Source organism: Taeniopygia guttata, chromosome 2, assembly GCF_048771995.1.
Source record: "Taeniopygia guttata chromosome 2, bTaeGut7.mat, whole genome shotgun sequence".
In the NCBI taxonomy this organism is placed as follows: Eukaryota; Metazoa; Chordata; class Aves; order Passeriformes; family Estrildidae; genus Taeniopygia; species Taeniopygia guttata.
The window spans coordinates 139,836,372-139,854,984 of NC_133026.1; the positions used below are offsets into that span (position 1 = coordinate 139,836,372).

The 18,613-nt window shown below is 41.9% G+C and overlaps 1 protein-coding gene across 1 annotated transcript; it reads right to left on the reverse strand.

Moving 5' to 3' along the window:
* Positions 1-2,482: 2,482 nt before the first annotated feature.
* DERL1 (derlin 1) lies at positions 2,483-18,530 on the reverse strand. The gene is made up of 8 exons (XM_032747045.3): positions 18,180-18,530; positions 16,134-16,245; positions 12,904-12,968; positions 10,293-10,319; positions 8,229-8,324; positions 7,512-7,564; positions 6,201-6,311; positions 2,483-5,105 (listed from the first exon to the last, which is right to left on the reverse strand). The coding sequence occupies exons 1-8, from the start codon at positions 18,330-18,332 to the stop codon at positions 4,967-4,969; spliced, it is 756 nt and encodes a 251-aa protein (XP_032602936.1). The 5' UTR covers positions 18,333-18,530; the 3' UTR covers positions 2,483-4,966.
* Between the last annotated feature and the right edge of the window lie 83 nt (positions 18,531-18,613).

An 18,613-nucleotide genomic window follows, 5' to 3' on the forward strand; every position in this document is an offset into this window, starting at 1 on the left:
TGCATTTCTCCATCACAGAACCTGTTCTCCACAGCCTGGGGCTATGAGCGCACCTGCACAAGCACCAGGAACTGAAGCAGTTTGGATTGCACTGATCCAAGACCCTCTGTTCTATAGAAACCACACCGTGCAGGAGGGCGCTTTATGGACTGCAGAAGGAGGCAGCAGCCCCTGCAGCCTGACCCTTCACGTGCCTTCTGTGAACTCCACAGCCCATGGCCCAGGGGAGGTTTCACAGCACCAACACTGAGCAGTGCCAGGCCAGTCAGGCTTAATGAAGACAAGTGCTTAAAAAAGCCCTTCCAGTGGGGAGCAGGTGAGGGAGCTTTGATTTTAAAAGAGACTGAAGGGTCTGTTAAGGTTAACTACAAACTAACCTGGGGTTCATTAGGGAGGGCTAACTGATACACTAACTTGAAACCAAAGGGAAACAAACTGCAAAGAAACTGCCTCCATTTAACTAAATGCCACAAGGTGACCTGAACTCTGTAGTGTGAAGAGACCAAGCAGATTGACAAGCCAAGGGTTGGCATAGGCATTCTCACATCTCCAGGGGCAAAGACAAGTCAATGAAACCATTAATAGACAGATCCACCTGCTGTCCTTTAATCCATGCTCAGTCCAAGGACTAAATACACAAATGCACTCAAAAAATACTAAATATTGTAAATATTCAGATGCAAGAGGACTACTTCCAATGGTTTTGGTTTTGAACACTACCTCCAGTGGCCATGATCCTCATCACAAAGGGTTAGGATTGGTCTGGCAGGCAGAGAAACGTGGCCCTAAAATCTGACTTGATTCTAATGGTATTTTGGAAGTGCTTTGTCCTTTGGAGAAGGAGCAAAATAAAAAAAAAATGAAGCACCAGAATTAAGGTTTCACCATCACTTTCCCCTCTCCCCCACCCAACATCAAGAAGATTCTGCACAGGCCTTGCCAGCATCCCACAGCTACAGCTCTTTCACGCACTTTAGCTCCCAAGTAGTGTAATCACTCCTAGATCCTGTTCCAGATGATGAAAGGGTGAGCCATGGCTGCAAATGGAATTCCTTTCATCACCTGAACAGTGTGCTTGAAAAACACAAGCAGCTGAAGTGTTCTCATCTTTTCAATTCTAGAGAACACCACATCATCACCTTTTAGATGTAAGTACTTCTGCTTAATATGTACATAATACAGTATTTATCTTGATTAATCAAATCATGACAACAGACTAAATTCTGAACTTCACACTGTTACTATCATCTATGGCAAAATAAGTATCTAGGGATGCTTAGAACAAGAAAATCCATTTACTAGTGCAGGCAATAGCAATGCTAAGAGCATCTTCACCAAAATTAGTGTTCTGTCATACTATGGCAAGTACAGATGGATCCATCATCCTAAGTCTAGCACAGAACAAGAGAGTATGAATCATCTTAATTTATGGATGCAGAACAGGATTACAAAGCCATTACAAAGTGACTTGTTGTATCAAAGCTTCAAACCGTAAATTGGAGTGTATCTCTCCAGCTCACAACCTGAACCACCAAGGCAAAGTAATCTTCCTCCCTGGTAAGGTACACAGCATTACATAAACACAAAAAGAATATTATGTTGCAGTGCAAACAATATGTTCCCCTAAAAATGAAAAACACTCAATTTTCCTAGTGTAACCATTGGATGACAACAGATAATTTCTTATTAAGTCACTTGAACACCACATCACTGCGCTGTGCTGAGAGAGAAGCTGCTGCCAAGACAAAGTGACATCATGAGAGATGAAGCATTTGATTTCATGTTCTTGGTTCTTCTGCTGATTATGCAGCTGGAGCAAAATCAGAAGTCACACACTCTGCCACGCTCTTCTACTTAGTATGGACCCAGCCTTTCCAGTACAAGCAGCACAACTAATTCATACAGTGCTTTATCTACCAAGTCCTTGATTTTCTTTGATGCCACTATGGTAACAAACAGGAAAAGTGCAGTCAGATGAATGCTGAGGGCTGGAAGAGTCAGAGGACGCTCAATGTATCCATCACCAAATCAGCTACACTAAGAGCTTCAAAAGGAATTATGGCAGCTGTGCACATCAGTCTGGACAGAGAGGGTAAGGTATTGCAGAATTCCAAGCTTACCTCTGGAAAACTAAGCGATCTGTATCAATCCCACAAAGTTTGAGGGTAGGCAGAAGGATGTTTTCTCCCAGATGACAAAGGGTTAATAATCAATTATATAAAAAACAGCTATAAAATGGCAATAGCCCAGAAGCACACAGTCTGTCAAAACTCATGGTGCAAACAGTGACAAAGAAAATGCCTTTATGATTTTGCAAATGATCAGAGAAGACAGACTCCCACCTAAAAGCAGGTCATTTTTGTGAGTACTTTTGTCAACAGCAGGAGATGGTGTCACAGTGCAGCTGTGAGACAATACTCATGGACCTGCAGACCACAAGGCTTGTCTTAAGCTGAAATATGATTTAGCAAAACAAAGACAGTTACAGAGATTAAAACTTTAATTTAAAACTTTACCAACAAAAATTGATTACAAAAAGGGAAATTATCTGTACAAAATAAGAAAGGAGGTACTCATTTTAACAAGAGACTGCCATTATCAATGTATGTGGGAGGATAAGCAGCAGTTCAGGTCAAGCAAAAAACTGAGAAACAAACAAACTGAGCTTGTAATATGGAATTGTGAAGTGAATTTTCCATAAACAAAGTAAATTGACCTGAAGCAGCTCAGAAGCTAATCAAGGTTTATAAGAAGTCTATTTTCCTTGCAAACTTTTCCTCTTAATTTAGAGAAGGAGGACATACAGAAAGCAAGACCCCACACAGTGCAGTGGGCCAGTACAATGCCTTTTGCTGTGCTCTCTATCACTGAAGCCTTCCATACAGAGATATTCTGCAGTTTGAGTGTGCCAGGGGTTTAACTGAGTCACAAACTATTGCATCTTCACTTAAAAGTTGGGTCCTGACTCAAAATGAAGACAAATGCTTTGAAGACTGTGAAATTCCTATGACTAAAAAGACCCCTATCAACATGATGATTCTCAGACTATTCATGTCCACATCAAATAACAGCTGTTGGTCAACGACAAATCTGTATTTACAACACTGAACTCCTCTTTTCTACCAACCATTTTTACACAATGAAAGAGACAAGAGCATCTTTAAATTTCATCACAAAACAGACAAAAATGGCAGGTGATTTCTAAACTCCAAGTTCCTATAAAACTTAAGTACACAGTATAATCATTACCAGTTTTCGACATTTCTCCACGAGCCAAATCAACATAACTGAGCTGCAGTGTAGACATGGAACATGCTTTTTTTTTTGAGATTTCCAGTCTAACTGATTATTTTTCACTCAGCTTTGCATCACTTAGTATTTACAACTTTTACACCTTCAGAACCCAAGTTTAGTGAAGAAACAAAGTAGTAATAAAAATGTATCAGCCCAGATTCACTTCACCTACTTACAGTAACCTGAGATACCTAAGTTGGGGCAGAACAGCTTTATGTGCCCCATCTACTCAGTAAAAAAAAAGAGACAAATGCTAAAGGGCAATTCAGTCAGACTTGAAATTTATCGTAGTGACAATGTTCTTCCTCCTCTGACTACAAAAGAAAAAATGGGCAAATACATTCTGACTAAGTCTTGGTTAAGCTGAGAGTAATAGCGTTCCTAGCTGAAGTGTTGGATTTATGTAAACCTAAGCCTTACTTGCTCACTAGCAGCTCCCAGCTAGGGAGGTCAGGGACAGCTGTCTTGTAGGAATGCTGTGAGACATGCACGAGTCCTCCTTACAGCTGGGAAAACTGAGATAAGTAAGAAGTTTGCTCAAGAGCATGCAGTGAGTCAGTAACAAGCTGGCATTACAGCTTCCTGGATCTTAGCCACAAGCTCTGCCCATGGGAGCCCAGTGCAAGGAAAACTACTGTACAGAATCATTCCCTTTTACATGTCAAAAATTTTTACCAAAAGTAGTACAGATGCTAATAAACAGTGTATGCAATTTCTTCTTTGACAATGAAAGAGTCCTGCAGTAACCTGTTATATTGTATCTTCACCCTGCAAAAGATTATTTCCAGCTTTGATTCTTAGATGTCTTAAAGCTTTTAAAATGAAGTAGAAGATTCAGTTAAACAATCAGTACCCTTAACCACAACAATGTTACATTTTCTAGTTTAAGCAGTATTTATGCTACCCAATTTGGCAATCAAAAGAGAAACCTTGAAGCCAAGAATTCAGATCTGGGGGAAAAAAAACCATGCCAGAATTCAGTTTCACCAGAACAGCTTTGTAACATGTCATGAGAGTTCAGAGATTTCAATTCTGTGAGTATCTGTTATTGCCATTTCAAACAAAAGCCTTAGCTTTGCCCAGCCCATGATGTAGCAGATAGGACAAATGCTGCATGGCAAGGAACAGCTCTGCTCAAAACACAGCTTAATAACAGAAATGAAACATTTGCAATTTGCTTTATGAATGCATCAGAGAGATACCACTTAAGTAACGTTTCAAAACACCCTGGGACTTAAGCACAGCTATGGAAAAAGTCAGCTTCCTAAACTTGGGGGCTTGTTTGAGACATCTGCCTTACACTAGATTCTTACTTTACTGTGGCCAACAAAGCTTTTAAAATACCAGGCAAGATAGAATACCACTAGCTTGTTCCATCACATCATGGAACAGGAGAGCCAATGGATCCTGTTGTGACAGACAATACTGTATAAAGAAGGCTTATTTTTAATGGCAGAATCACACTGGACACTACTGGCTAACTGGAGCAAGATCTACATTTTTTCCTTCTGGAGTTTTTAATTTGCTCTTGAACCAGAAACATTCTTTCTAATCAGTTAAATCCACGAGTACTGCAGAGAGCTCAGTTCTTAAGCATACTCTGCATCAGGAACAGTCAGTTCTACGTCCGATTGAAACAGAAGAGTTGCTGGTTTCCAAGGGCAGGAATTCTTCACTGGTCCCCTAGCCGGAAACCTTGGCCCCAGTTGTGTCGTCCACCACCCTGCTGATCTTCTGCAGCCCTTCTCATGCTGGCAGGAGGGACACCAAAGCCCGACACTCCTCCTCTCCTATTTGGCAGCCAGCGGTAACTAGGACAAACCAGAGGAGGAGGAGTTAGAGAAACAGCTGGACCTTGCAGGCAAATGCCAAGGCTGTGCTTTCTACTTTTCCATGCACTTCCTCTTAGCTGATACACTTTGTAATAAAACTGGCTTGTCCCAGTACAATTTCAGGGAATTCTTTCCAAATCCAAGCCCTCAGCACACTGACAAATGGAAATACTGGGAAACTTCCATCTCTGGGATGGGTACGGTAACAAGAGAATTGCACAGAACCAACAACAGTGGGGGCAGTTTCAGAGCTGTAACCACCTTAAAAGACATTTTAAAAAACAACTTTGTCTTATAATCTTTATGAAAAATTAGGTTATGAAAAATTAGATGGGCTTGCAAGCACAGAATTAGAATATAAAGCTTCCCTATTCATTGAAACATGTACAGAAAATATAACTGCAATTCAACATTTTATGTTATGAAAAGGGTTAACTGAGTTGCTAACTAAAGTTTGGTAGAAGAGAAATATTTGCAGCCCAAAATGATGTGGAGAAGGGCAACTGAACTACAAACTTTGGCTTCTGATCATAGTATTGCAATGTCAAACAATGAACATATCTCAAGAAAAAGCACCTCAAAAACCAAGACTTGGAGTCCCAGTGAGGATGACTGGTACAGACTGCAAAGCAGAATAATTTATAGCCCTGAACAAATCTACAACTGGCTATTGGTGTTAAACATTGCTGAACTGGTAGCTACTATAACAATACATGGGGATACAGAAAACAAATCATTTACAGGACAAAACTTTTTTTATATACCATCTGATAATTGTTAGGGAGTTCTCTTTACTGCAGCTCAATTCAACAGCAGAACTATGACATTTACTCTCACTCTTAAGAGTGGGTAAAGACATAAGCCATCCCAAGGGGCAACAAAGAACTCTCACATGGGCCATTTACAAGTAACTCAACATTTTTTATGACTCACCAGCTCAGTCAGTACGAGAGTCTGAAGAAGGTTGATTGGCAAAGTATTTTACGCTTTATGATGCCACCAAATATATGTCTGATGAACCATACAATAAATTGGACCAAACAAATAGTGAAGTAAAGAATCAAGTGAGCTTACAGGAACTGAGGTGTGGACAGAAAATTCCTTCCTCCCAAATCCATTGGATATTTAAACATTAAGAAGAAATACAGGTGTCCAACTAGATTTCCTATCAGCTCATTGATGACTCTGTAAAGCAAAAGAAAAAGAATGGTTTCACATGCTGTCTTCTCTGAAAATAAACGAGTGACAATCTTCTGTTCACCTGCCACCAGGATTTGCCAGAGTTGTGACAAACTTCCCTGTCCTCAGCATTTTGCAGCCACTTCTTTAAAAGGGTCAACCTCCTGTGCCAACACATCAATAGTCTGTTCCACCCTCCCTTCCAAGCCTCATCTACATTCTGTATTGAAAACACAATTAAATACTTGTTTACATTGGGGAATTAGACCGTATAGCGATTAGTGCCCAAAATAATGATCTGCAGAGCTAGAGAAGTTACTGCTGTTTTCACTGGACAACCTGTCTCCTGCTCTACTGAACTGATTGTTCCCAGTTTTGTGAAAGCACTGCCGACTGAAGGCCCTTGAGTAGCTCCTGTCATGCACAGAAACAGCAGGTATCCAAGAGCAAGCAGTTTTCACAAGTGACGGATGAGTCAGTAGGAGGCATAGCCAGAAAAGGGAATTTGGTGGTTTTGCTATACTGTCTCCTCCTTTTATAACTCAACCACAAACTTGTTACTGTCACTAATTATGCTACAGCGGCACCAAGAGGCCCCAGCCAATGCAGGGCCCCAGTGAGGGGTCCACACTGTGCACAGAGGGGATTTCTGCAACAAGGGGTTTAGTACAGCGATTAAAAAAAAAAAAAAAAAAAAAAAAAAAAAACCCACAAGAGAGACCAAAAAATTCAACAAGTGCTAATATGGCATGCTGTGGGCTTACTGCCATTTCCCCTTGTTTAACAAACTGAAAAAAAAAAAAAAAATCAGGTTGGACAAGCCTGTGAGGGAAAGAAGTAACAGCACTATCAGAGTCAAGCTAAACTTGTTTCTAAAACCAGTAATGATGAATGGTTCCGGGGGATGACATCTTTTTTTAGTGTGTGTTACTTTCTTAGTATGGAGAAGGCCTAATGCACAGAGTTACTAGAAAATACACCAATCTCTCATTACTCTCCCCTCACCTACATTCTATTCTCTAGTTCTCACACGCACATCTCCTCTTTGCTTTTATGTTAAATGACCACCATGTGACACTGAGTATTATCAGTCAGATTATACAGTTTTAAGCTTCTTATTTTAATATAACTCCTAAATTTAGCAGCAAGTTAAATAGCTGTAAAAGCTTTTATAATTTCAAATTGATCATATAAGTAAATACATACGATCCACCAATGATGTAGTTGAATCCCAGAATAACCCATGGAAGGTAACAGGCCTGAAAAAGAATGCAGTGGAGAGAGTAAGTACAAGTTAAGGATGTAAACCCGCTCTCAACTTCCCACTGCACTAATAAGTATGATCATAATTGCAATGCTTTAGGCATTACACAGGTCCTGATCTATTAACTTAAGCAGATTCAACCTAAAAAGGTCACTCCAAACTGAACAACCACTAACATTTTTAGACAAAACGTTAAAACATTCAAACATTATAAGCAAACATGCCTTTTGAACCCTATGTTCCACAGCAAGGTTGCTTCTGGAACAAAGTTCTAAAGTTTTTGATTTTGAAAAGGTCTAGAAATTATCAAAAGAGTCTTCTCTACAAGATCTGACAGAAACAGCCAAGGTCGCACAGAAAAAAATAAATTTAAAATACCAACATTTTGACACTACATTCAGCTTTTATCCAGGCTAAAGTTTATCAAGAATTTTTTCCTTTTTTTCAGAACAATGAATTGTCAGAACATCTTTTCAGTAAAGACACACAGAGTGATACCACATGGAAGACTATGAACTTTGTCTTTGCTGCATCTCAAGGTGTATTCTATGTGAGAGTACAAGACACCTTTTATAAGAAAAAATATTTCTATTTTGCCCCTTACCCACTGCACATGCACCTTATGGGCAGAAATCTTTCCAATATACTATCTGACGTACCTTAAATCTTGTTCCAAACCAAAATGATACAATCATGTCTCTGTTGAGCTGGGCCCACACATAAAGTACTGACATGATGAGTGGAATCATCAGCAACTGCAATGTTTGAAAAAGACAAAGTTACCATGACTTTCACAGCAGCACAAGACACTCAAAGAGGTAGGAGGAGCTATGTTTCAGAAGTGGTTTGTAAGCATGGTACATCACTAAAGTCCTTTCAGATTGCCCCAGACTCTTTCCCAATACGTGCCCTGGATCTGTTCAAAAACTATTGAGAAAGTTAAGGGGCAGAACTACTTGGTCTTTCTCCTTTGCACGACCACGCCAAAGCAAAGGGCTCCAACCTGTGCCAAGTGAAAGAGCAGCTGCAGAGAAATCCTCTGCCCCTACCTGCACCTCAGCAGTGAGCCCTGTACCTGTGCCACAATCCTTTCAGGGCACTAACCCAAACACTCTCATCTGGGGCCAGGCTAATATGCCAGATGAAGTGTTTTCCATCCAACTGCCACCTGTGTCCCCATGCTCCTGAGAGCACCACAGAGGGAAGGTGCTGCATCAATCCCCATTGCAGGGTACCACAGCCAGCCTGGGAACCTTGGAGTGAACCTGTGCTCCACACCAGGAGCTGAGGTTGTTTCAAACACTTCTTTGACTGATTGGACTATTTCTAGTGAAATAAACACAAAGCCCTGTTTTAGCCATCTGCTGATTTCTGAACTGAGGGCAGGCTGCACCAGCAACACTTCCATGAACTGACTGAATGCCATAACCAGCTCCTGTCCTTGGAAAAGAGGTTAAAACTCATCCCTTCAGGGGTGCTGCTATTCAACAGATTCTACATTAAAGCTGGCATCCTAACATCAATCCAGCCTTTCACAAGCCCCACAGTGCACTCTGACTCCCACACAAGAGCCTTATTTAAAGGTTTTATTAAAAACTTTTTTATTTTCCTTTTAAAAAAGCAATATCTAATATCTGAATGCGTTTGACTTAGGAATAAAGGCCTACCTATCCTACTCTATCTTCTGAATTTCAACAAAGGCCACTCAAGGCAAGTAAAAACTCTCTTATTTTTAAGAAAAAACACACTTTTATATTAAAAAAAACCCTGATTCTTCTTTAATAAACACTTTGTATGTAGATAAAAAAAACTGAGTACCTCTTAAAAATATACAAATCAACACAATCAGTCTAAAATTTGTATAATGTGTGAGTAACTCCAGCATGATTTTCAAAAATTTGTGGTATCTTCCCCACAGAAAAGTTATGGACAGCCCTTAACACAATTCACTCTGGACCAGAGATGTATGATCACTGGTTTTGTCTACCAGAGAGCCAGAGAAGTGATCTAATAAATGCTAATAATAATTCTGTATGGAAAACTGGAGATACTGGTGCAGTCTTTAGGTGCTAGAGACAGATGAAGATGAGAACAGCATAGGCAGACAACACATGCAGTTATCTGGCACTCTGTTGTGTTCAAAACACACTTTCCAATTTTCACCCTTAGTATTTGGGGAGATAATAATTATTTCACTGAAAACAGTTCTTAAGACCACTATCTTAATCATTCCTGTGATGATTTTGTACTTCACAGCTCTGGTCTCAAACTGAAGCTGTATTTTTCATCAAAAAAATCTTCTGTTGGCAAGTAAAAGGCATACTGAACTAAATTTGAGAAGATTAATAAACCAAATAATAATTTTTAAATAGAAAAATAAGAAAGCAGATCCACATTCATTAAAAGAAATAGTGCATAAGTGACATCTTGTGTCCATTTTAGTAGAAGTCTAAGCACTTCCTGACTCCACAAAGACAATTTTTACTTCTTGGCTCCCTAATTATGTTAGATGTGCAGTCAGATCCAAGCTTGTGCCTTCAGCTGAGACTAACTCAATCTGAAAAATTAACAGTATACACAGAGCATACACATTCTGCTATAATATGAACAGCCTAGCTTAACTATGTTCTGCAGATCAGTCAATAATGCCCTCTATAAAGTCATCAAGTGACTACTTGTTTTGTTTTGTAAAGTTATTATCTAAGGAACTGCACCACACTTACCTGCATGTCCATTACCAAGCCAGTTATCTGTCATTGTACCATGAAGGAAAATGCAGAAAAACCTGACAGACTACAACAATAAAAAGTTGCAGACACGCAGAACACACATACAAAGATCTTTAATATTCAGAATTAATACTACACTGTTTTAGATTAAAATTTCAAATGATCTAGAGATGTACAAATTTTGTTTCATTAGCTGCTTTTTGGCAGCCTTGCAGGTGCCCACCTCAAGTCATTACCCCAAGGGCTGATGGGTGCACTGGCTTTTCCTCCCTGATGAAATTGGCTAGCTACAGACTCAATCAGTCCTTGCATAAACCCACATTAAACTTTAACAATTGGATTCTTTCATTAGTTTAACAATGACATTTTTGTTTTCTAACTAAAGAAATGCCAAATCATTAAAAAATACCAACATATTGCCAATGAGTCATAGAAACTTTCTTCAAGTGCATCAATGGAGGCTTTTAATACTCCTCTCTCACCTTGGAGCTCAAAGAAACTGTTGTAGTAACTGCTGAGTAGAAATAATCACTGAATGATTTTAATACCATCAGGATGCTTTTAACAGATCATAAATACATGTAAAGTGACACCCAGCATTTTCCCAGATCATGCATCCAGGTGGATCCTTACATCACACAGGGAACAAACAACTAGAAGCTTTTAAATGACCAGTTTGAAAGTCAAGCCACAATTACATTAATTAAATGTTCACAACCAACAGCCTGCAATCATAAAGAAAACCTTCCTCTTCATAACAATGTAACTAAATGCACCTCGTTACAGCTGTGGCTTGACAGGACTAGCAGGAATAGCAATTCCCTCCACATAGTGGAGTGCAACTAGAGATAATGTATTGATAAAGCATTTCTACACACCAGCTCTCCTGGTTCACAAACCTGGTATCTGGTTCACACTGATGTCACTCCCCAGTTTTTTCCACCTGCTGTGCCACTGCAAATTGCTACAAGGAGGCAGCAACAGCACAGACAGAAAGGGAGCAGCTCCAAGGATGGAGGTTCCACACCTTCCATTATCAATCATGCCAGTGTTTCACTGCCCTTACAGTAAAAATGGTCTTTCTCACATTTAAATAGAATTTCCTGTGCTTTTTTTTGTGGAATTGGGTGTCCAGCTCCAGACCCCTCAGCACAGAAAATACATGAACCTGTTGGAATGGGAGCAGAGGAAGGCCACACAAATTACTGGAGGAATGGAACACCTCTCTTTTAAGGAAAGGCTGAGAGAGTTGGGAGACAAAAATGTTTAGTAGGGCCTTTTGCAATAGGACAAGTGGTAACGGTTTAAACTAAAAAAAAAAAAAAAAAAAAGCTTGATTCAGACTAGGTGTAACAAAGAAATTTTTTACTATGAGGGTGGTGTAACACTGGCACAGGTTACCCGGAGAGATGGTGGATGCTCCACCTCTAGAAACATTCAAGGTCAGGTTGAATGGGGCTCTGAGCAACCTGATTTAGCTGAAGGAGTCCCTGCTCATTGCAGGGGGCTTGATAACTTTTCAAGGTTCCTTCCAACTCAAACTACCCTATGATTCTAAGACAACGCCCCAGGCTGCACAATCCCACCTTCTCATGTGACAGATGCTTCAACCCTTTAATCATCTTCATGACCCTTCACTGGACTCTCATGTCCATGTCTCCCATGTACCTAGGAACCCAGAGCTGGGTGCAGCCCCCATACATCTCTCAAAGGCTGAGCAGAGGAGTAATCACCTGCCCCAACCTGCAGGCAATCCTCTGCCTAGGGCAGCCCAGGGGGCTGGTGGCCACTTTGGCCATAATGGCACACTGCTGGTTCGTGGTCAATTTCATGTCCAGCAGAACACCCAGGGCCTTTATTGGAAGATGCTTTGCTTTGTCAGTCCCTGGTCTGTGCTGGTGCCTGAGGCTGCTCCTTGCCAAGAGCAGGACTCTGCATTACCCTTTGCTGAGCTTCATTCCTGGTCAGCCCATTTATCCAGCCTTTAAAGATCCCTCTGAATGGTGACACAATCACCTGGTTTATCAACAACTTCTCACAGTTTTGTATTCAAGATCTAAAAGAAAATTCAGGTGGTACAGCTCAGCCCACAAAAATGTTCCCCAGCATTCCCAAACCAACAAGCCCAGGTTCTTCAGGAAGTTTTCTCAGTGAAGGTATTACAACACTGCTTTCACAGACTCAGATGACTTGTACCCAGCAGGTAAAGGATCTCTCCTTTTCAGGGACACAATTTCAGGGAATGGCAGTGATCAGTCCTTTCTGCACATGGCTGCTTGAACACACTAAATTCAGTGCTAGCCCACACAAGAGCAGCTCAGCAAAGCAACCCAGCCAGCACCAGGGACACTCAGCCAGCACATGCACAGCTCGTTGTAGGCAGAGCTCCAGTCCCCACACTGCACACTCGTGTGAGCACACCTTTAAGTGCTCTCCCTGCAAGCCACTCACTACCTCTTCAGGAAGGTTGCACACTTACAAACTCTCCTGGGAACATTTACTACACTTTAAAACTGCTCCTTGGTAAAACCTGGTCTTTGAACATACTTCAGGTGGAAATATGAGAACCAAAATATTTCTCGAAGTTTGATGATGAGAAGGATACAACAATGCAAATCCAGTTAAACAGGAGCATGAACATGTAATCTGCTGGCCTTCCATCAAAAGCCCCTGAAAATAAAAAGAATCATTTTGAATCATCAAAGGCATTGAAATTTTGATTTAAAATTAGGACAACTTTTATTTTTCAGAGTCTAGGAAATCTCAGTTAAAAACAGTTGCTTTGCATGCACTCTGTGGTCTATGAGTATTTTTTTAATATTTAAAAAGCCTTAAAATAGAACAACCTACAGGCTGAAAAAGAAGACATTCAGCCTACTGCATTAGAGCACAAGCAGTGTCTGTACTTAAAAGAGAACACATTGACTCTGGAGATAAGGAGTTTTAACTACATAAGATTTCAAAAATGGAGTTTCATAAATGGACCCCATCATTCATATGAAACTGCAGGTTAGAAGCACAGAATAAGGAAATACACGTGCACAGCAAAAACAGAAATACCAAGTGTAATGACTGAGTCATGTGAAAACCAGCCCACCCTTAGGCAAATTGCATCCTCTTTGCATCATCTCATCAGACTCAAGAGATGTAATGGTTTTTATACTCCAGAAAAAACTAGCACACATGACAAGGAGGGTATGCATGTGCAGCATGCAGCACATTCTATTCCTTCTAAACTATACTTGCTTGTCTAATTCACCATTCCAAATATGTATCAATCTTTCAGGACACTGGAAATAAAAATAATAGAGTAACATTCCCTGCAGGTCATATAAAATGAAGTGATCTTTAGGTGCTCAGTTGAGTTTGACACCTGACAGATACAAGTACTAAAAAATAACCCTGTAGCAATTCCTTGCAAACATGAAAAGCTGAGGCTCTCTCTCTTGCTAACTGTGTCAAAAGGCTGACAGAGACCTGAGCATCTATGCAAGATTTCCATCAACTTTCATATACCCAGGCAGGAAAGGAAAGCCTGAGAATATTGCTGAGAAAGACCCAGACCAGTGGGGGTGAAACACAGTGACAGTGGAATGACAGTGACACACACAGCACATCACGGACAACCTGAATTACATTCTCCTAATTAAACATCAAAATGCCTAGAAAGAACGCCACTGCTTAATGTGAACACTGCTCAGCTTCATGGAAGTATTCTTAAAGGAAGAAAATCTACTTTTCAGCAGTAGAATAGCCTATGTAAAACAAAATTACTAAAATACCAGTTTTATTGTTTAAAATGCAAATTTTGTAATTTGCCTTGCAAATTACATGACAGGAAAAAAACATACTTTGAAAAACATATCAAAAAGTGTTAATGTTGTAAAACTACAGAAACTGAAGGTTTTTTCCTTACTGTTGCCATACAACAAATAAAAGCAAATAAAGAGAAGAAGCTGACTAAGTTTGTAGAAATGCCAGCTCAGGAATCCTTCCAAAACTGGAAAAAATCAAAGCTATTATTATTCTTCTAAATTGTTTCTCTTCTCATTAGCTACGAGATTGCTAACAAGAGTATCAGACAAACCATTTAAGTTGACTTTTCAATAAACATCTAAGGAAATTGGACTACAAACTGCCAGAAAGCTCAGCACAGGTATGGGGTGAGCTCTACACCATGGGTCCTTCTGTGAGGCCGGGGTATAATCCAGTCATCTGGGAAAAGCTGCAGACCCATAATCTCACCAGTCATACAGCTGGGGAGTGAGCTCTGCATATTCTGCTTACTCTGTTGATATTTGTTATGCTCTTCTCCAACCAAAGCAAAACAAAACCACAACAATCTCCCTTTCCTTTGGAAGTTACAAGTCAGCCTGTTAGGAAACAGCACAAAACCATACGGATATTTCTGACAGCTAAATTTGAAGGTGGCAGGCAGCAGCAATGTATGCTCAAAAAGCATGCACAATGCTGAAAATAGAAGTTCTACTTTTTCGGTTTCACAGACAAAAGGAGGCACAGACCAATGCAGACTTCCACCTGTAAACACTATCAGCAACTTATAAACCTTCCAACTACAGAAGGATTCAGGCCTTTTTCAGAGAAAGGGCCAACCCAACCAAGGATTTCCTTTACACCCAGAAAAATGACTGTAATATAAAAGAAATGCATTGGTTCAAACAATACAGATGACTTCCCAGTTTCAAAATCCAGATCTGATGTACAGCAGAAATTTACTCTCTGTCATGAGATTTGTGCCACAGCACAGAAAACTAGAGCATTTTGTAAGTATATCTACAAGCAGTGAGGTCTTTTATTTGGCAAAATTAACCAGGAACTACTACACCTACCTTTGCCCAGTCAGAACTGCCACCATTCTCATGTACTCATAAACTACTGCAGAAAGGCTCAAAAGGAAACAGGAACCATTTCTAGACATTAAATTAGTATTTATCTTTCACTAAGAAAACAACCAAATACAATCTGGCACCACTCCTGCTTTTCCCTACCACTCTTCTTAAGATTTAAATGTGATTCCACAATACTCTCTGGGTGGCAGGGATCTCTTCTCTCTTGTGGGACTTCCCAACATCACCTTCCAATGCATTCCCCTTTACACCATCAGTTCTAAGACTCCATTAGAAAGATACTGCAATTCTTGTTCACAAATGCTTTCAGGAGGAGTCTGGATTTGCAAATATATTAATTATTTATGTCAATTAAACCAATTTTTGTTTAATGAACTGAGCAGCGCAAAAGGAAACCAGTTTTGAAGATACCTTGTACCAACAATCCCTTTGTTTGAGAGAAATGATCTATTATCTGATCTCCTTTTCTTAACTTAATTTTTCCCCTTAACTGAAAATCCTCCCAGTCCCTTAACTTTTCCACATATCTGTTAGGCAGGGGGGGGTAGACCTTCTCTGAGGGAGGTATCTCTCAATTCAACATAGACAACAGAATAACACAAATAAGCATCCCTATTAAAACAAGAAAAAAACTGAAGTTATTTTCTCCCAATGGATAAGCCCATTATTACATTATGCTCTATCATCCTTCTCTGATAAAAAACATCAGCTACAAAACCACAGAGGTAAACATCATCTTTTAATCTGTCTCACTTCCTCAAATCCAGCAACTAAAAGCACCAGGCCCTCCTACTGAAACAAGTATCAAGTTCAGATCCTAAATGGCCAAAGGGAAGGATCCAGCCACAGAAAATCAGTTTTCAGAGCAGTTTCACATTGACTAATATAAGCTGGCACAGAGATGAGCCATCTCTTATCAGCTCCAGGCAGACTTCACCAGGGGCATACAATTTAATGGTCAACATACCTGTTTCTAGTCGTGATGAATATTGATACAAGAAATACAAATTCACCAAGTAGAGAAATCCCGTTCCAGGTCCCACTGGGAAGAAGAAAGTTGCTGTTATCGGCCGCCAGATCTGTCAAAAGAGATCAAAAGAGAAAGCTTTATTTACAAACTGCAGAATGAACTCATGTTCCCATGTTTTATTTACATTCATTACTTGATAATGAATGAAAACTTGAAACATCAAGAAGATTAAAAATAGCCCAAGTATCGATTGGTCCTGCTTCAGCAGCTTTTCTAGTTGTGGTGTTTTTTTCAATTTGGTAAGCAAAGCTATTAGGACTACACCAGAAATATCACACAACTTTTCAAACTGCTTTCCATCACATCTTTGCAGTAGTGACCCTTTAATGCAGTGCAAAAGAGATTCACTGGCAAGGATGCTACCATGTTTAAAAAACAGCCACACAAAACCCATTCTTCTCTGCTGAACAGAGGCCAAAGAATTCACAGCCTTTAGTGTACCATTCCAGACAGCACGTGCTACTCTGAGCATATGGGATCTGCTCTGGGACAGTTCCCAGCTACGAATACTGGGCATAGCCAACTGCATGGCAGCACGTAGCAAGGACAGAAAATGTCTGGTCATTCATGAATGAGCTCTTAAAGCAGCAACATTTCCAAACTGGGTATTAGGATCTTGAACCTCACAGTTAAGAAGGAATAACAGAACGAGAGGAAAAAACAGTCATTTATGTTACTAATAATACATGAATCAAGATATAGAGAGAGTCATGTCTGGTTTTTTTTTCTTTCTTCAGTGAAGATATAATGAGATGATATAACAGAAATTTAAAAATTGAAATCTTTTATCTTCTTTCATTTTGAGCTCCTCCAATGAGTGCTCTCCCCAACACTAAACCTGTAGCATCACAGTGCAAGGAAAAACACTGCATGTCTGACACCTCAGGGCATCAGTTGTTAGTTTACATAGACCATATCTAAGCATAGAAGTTGTCGGTCCCTAAGAGAAGCTTTTTCAAATTCCAAACCAGAAGGTGTAAATGCACTTCGTTACAGAATCACAGAATACCTCACGTTAAAAAGGACCTCAGTGGGTGATCTGAGCCAACCTCCCTGCTCAAGCAGACATTCTAGAGCACATGACACAGGATTGCACTCAGACAGTTCTTGAATAATTCCAGCGAGGGAGATTCCACAGCCTCCCTGGTCAGTCTGTTCCAGTGCATGGCCACCCAGGTCAGGAGCAACTTCCTGTGCATCAGTTTCTTCCCATTTGCATTTGTCCATCTTCTGACACTTACAGAAACTGCCGAGGTCTCCTCTCAGTCCTCTCTCCTCGCGGCTGAGCAGGCCCAGCTCCCTCAGCCATTCCTCGTCAGAGATGCTCCAGTTCCTTGATCACCTTTGTTACCCCACACTGTACCCACCCCAGGAGCTCCATGTCTCTCTTGCAGCTCTGCCAAAAAACCTCCGGGCCAGCTGCAGTCTGGGAGGTCTGCCCGAAGTTGCAGCTCCCAAAGTCACAGCCACACGAGGACACAGAACTGGGCAAGTCACCTGCTGCCACAGCCATAGAGCCCCTTGGTAAAACAACCAGTGCCCACTAGAACAACTCCCACAAAAACTGCAGGGAAAACCACACCAGAATGAGGCACAAGACGAACAACAGCGCTGCCAGGTCAGCCTCCCTCCTTCTGTCAGCCTGGCAGGGACGCGCAGCCCGTCCCCGCGGTGGCGGCCCCTGGGCCTGGGGCTGGGCCCGGATTTGCCCGGTGTTCTGCCCGCAGGCCCCGTACAGGCTGAGCGGGACGGCGGCTGCACTCCCGCCAGAGGAGCTCTGCTCACCCCTGGCCTGTCTCGGTGCACGGCGCGTCCGGCGCGGCCGCGGAACCGGCGCAGCGGCCGGCCCCGCGCGTAGCCCCAGCGAGGCCCCGCAGCGCGGCTGTACACTACAACTCCCAGAAGGCTGCGCGCGCAGTGTGTCATAGTGAGCAACTGTGCGGGCGCCGCGGGGCACGCCGGGAGCGGTAGTGCGGCCCTTACCTGGAAGCGGTGGATGAAGGCGTCAGGCCAGAGGAAAAGGTTGACGGGGCTGACGAGGCCCAGCTTGCCCACGAGTGGCACCGCGATGGAGCCGGCGAACCAGTAGCGCGTTATCAGAGGGATGCTTCGGAACCAGTCCCCCAGGTCCGACATGTCGCAGCCGCGCCTGGCCGCCGCCCAGGCCTCGCCACTAACCGGCCGCTGAAGTAAAGAAGAGGCGAGACGAGGGCTCAGCCACTCCTGCCGCCCGCTCACGGAGGGGGCCCCGAGCCAGACGTGGCGCCACCGAATTCGGCCGAGCCGCCGCCGCTGCTTCCGGCCCCGCCCCGGCAGCGGGGGTCCCGCCCGGGGGCGGAGCGGGAGCGAGCCGGCGCTGAAGGGCGACGGGCTGTGGGGTCAGTCGGCGTTCCCTTCCCCGCAAGGCGCTTGTAATG

What these genes read in the sequence shown, in the direction of transcription:
- DERL1 (XM_032747045.3), bottom strand. Translation starts at nt 18,332, where the DNA reads ATGTCGGACCTGGGGGACTGGTTCCGAAGCATCCCTCTGATAACGCGC. An exon ending in TTCATCACGACTAGAAACAG is followed by an intron (nt 12,969 to 16,133) that starts GTATGTTGACCA and finishes TTTTATTTTCAG; the next exon opens with GGGCTTTTGATGGAAGGCCA. An exon ending in GGTTTGGAACAAGATTTAAG is followed by an intron (nt 7,565 to 8,228) that starts GTACGTCAGATA and finishes ATTCTTTTTCAG; the next exon opens with GCCTGTTACCTTCCATGGGT.